This window comes from Lolium rigidum, chromosome 2, assembly GCF_022539505.1.
Source record: "Lolium rigidum isolate FL_2022 chromosome 2, APGP_CSIRO_Lrig_0.1, whole genome shotgun sequence".
Classification (NCBI taxonomy): domain Eukaryota; kingdom Viridiplantae; phylum Streptophyta; class Magnoliopsida; order Poales; family Poaceae; genus Lolium; species Lolium rigidum.
This window is the reverse complement of record NC_061509.1, coordinates 8980568-8982725: the sequence shown is the minus strand read 5'-3', so window position 1 is coordinate 8982725 and position 2158 is coordinate 8980568. Positions and strand designations below refer to the sequence as shown.

At 59.2% G+C, this 2158-nt stretch overlaps 1 protein-coding gene across 1 annotated transcript; it reads left to right on the top strand.

Moving 5' to 3' along the window:
- Nucleotides 1-240: 240 nt before the first annotated feature.
- On the top strand, nucleotides 241-1794 carry LOC124691252 (berberine bridge enzyme-like Cyn d 4). The gene has a single exon (XM_047224523.1). The coding sequence runs from the start codon at nucleotides 241-243 to the stop codon at nucleotides 1792-1794; it is 1554 nt and encodes a 517-aa protein (XP_047080479.1).
- The last annotated feature ends 364 nt before the right edge of the window (nucleotides 1795-2158 follow it).

Below are 2158 nucleotides of genomic sequence, written 5' to 3'. Positions count from 1 at the left end.
TGAAGGGATGCTCATGGCTGGCCACACATCGCTAACTCGCACGGAGGACGTACGCGAGCGATGCGATCGGTCATCCGGAGGAGTAGATGCGTCTTTTTCACTTTTTCGAAATGGAGAATCGTCTTAACCATCTTTCGTACCGGCCAGTTTGGTACCGCAAAACAAATAATTACGTTGACTTGCATCTGTGCTCTGCCAGTTTAAGCACAGCTCTCCGCTGCCACAACCAAATGAAACGATATGGCTATGCTCAAACGCCTACTCCCGTTGCTTCTGAGCTGCTTCTCATGGTACCTGATTTCTTCCCCACCTTACCCTGCTCAGTTCATCCAATGCCTAAGGGAGAAGCTCCCTAGCGAGCTCGTCTACGAGCAGAGCTCCAGCAACTTCACCGACGTGCTGGCCTCCTCCATCAAGAACCCCAGGTTCTTCACCAACGCCACGGTGAGGCCGCTCTGCATCGTGACGCCGACCGACGCCCGCCACGTCCAGGCCGCCGTGCTCTGCGGCCGCCGGCACGGCGTGCGCCTCCGCGTGCGCAGCGGCGGCCACGACTACGAGGGCCTGTCCTACCGGTCGCCACGGCCCGATGAGGTGTTCGGGGTGCTCGATCTTGCCAGCCTCCGCTCCGTAAGCGTCAACCGTTCCGAGTCCACGGCTTGGGTCGACTCCGGCGCGACCCTCGGGGAGCTCTACTACGCCATCGCCAAGAACAACTCGCGCGTCGCGTTCCCGGCCGGCGAGTGCCCCACCGTGGGCGTGGGCGGCCAGTTCAGCGGCGGGGGCATCGGGATGATGATGCGCAAATACGGACTGTCCATCGACAATGTCCTGGACGCCAGGATGGTCAATGCCAACGGGGATCTCCTGGACAGGGACGGCATGGGGGAGGACCTCTTCTGGGCCATCCGAGGCGGCAGCGGCGGGAGCTTCGGCGTCGTGCTCTCGTGGAAGATCCACCTCGTGCAAGTCCCGCCGACGGTGACTGTGTTCAGCATCGGGAAGACGCTTGACCAGGGCGCCATCGACATCCTCACTAGATGGCAAGTTGTGGGGCCGTCACTCCCTGACGACCTCACCGTACGGGTGGCAGTGCAGGGGCAGGAAGCCCTGTTCCTGGCCGTGTACCTCGGCACGTGCAGCTCGCTCGTGGCCACGATGGGCCGCCGCTTCTCGGAGCTCGGCATGACGAGCACCGACTGCCGGACCATGACCTGGCTCGAGTCCGCGGCCTTGTCCTTCAGCGACCTGAGCAACGTCGGCACGCCGGAGGAGGTGCTCCTGAGCAGGAACGGCGGCATGAGCTTCTCCTTCAAGGTCAAATCCGACTACGTCCGGCGCCCCATCTCCGAGGCCACGTGGAAGGACATCTTCTCCTGGTTCAACATGAGCGGCTCCGGGTACATCATGCTGGAGCCCCACGGCGGGTTCATGGACAGCGTCCCCGCCGACGCGACGCCGTACCCGCACCGGAACGGCGTGCTGTACATCATCCAGTACCTCGTGTTCTGGGAGGGCGACGGCGGCACGGCGCCGCCAGTGGCCTGGCTGGACGACTTCTACGACTTCATGGGGCAGCACGTGAGCACGAACCCAAGACGGGCGTACGTGAACTTCCGGGACCTGGACATCGGCCAGAACGTGGTGGTGGACGACGTCAGCACGTTCGACGGCGGCGAGGTCTGGGGCGAGAGGTACTTCATGGGCAACTTCCGCAGGCTGGCGACGGTGAAAGCGGCAGTGGATCCGACGGACTACTTCAGAAACGAGCAGAGCATCCCGCCGTTGCTCTAGAGCTAGCAGCTGCATGCCAAAGACCCGATTAATTCATTCGATTCGATCCTTGGTGACGTACTGCTGGTCGAACAATTGCTCGTCAAGTTGCAAGGCAGTTTACTTTTCTGAATAAACTGTGTTCAACTGGATTGCCACATGCATGCTGCTGACGATGCTCATGCTTATGATAGGGCCAGTTGCCGCATGTTGTATGTTTTACTAGGTGCAAAAAAAACTTCGAATAAGGGCAATTAAATGAACTCCATGTTGTAATTCTATGAAAAGAGATGCATTGACACCGTACTAAAACCATGCACTTACATAATTACAGAGGCAACATATAGGACGAGAATATATATACAGGGTTCTGCTCATGGATAAA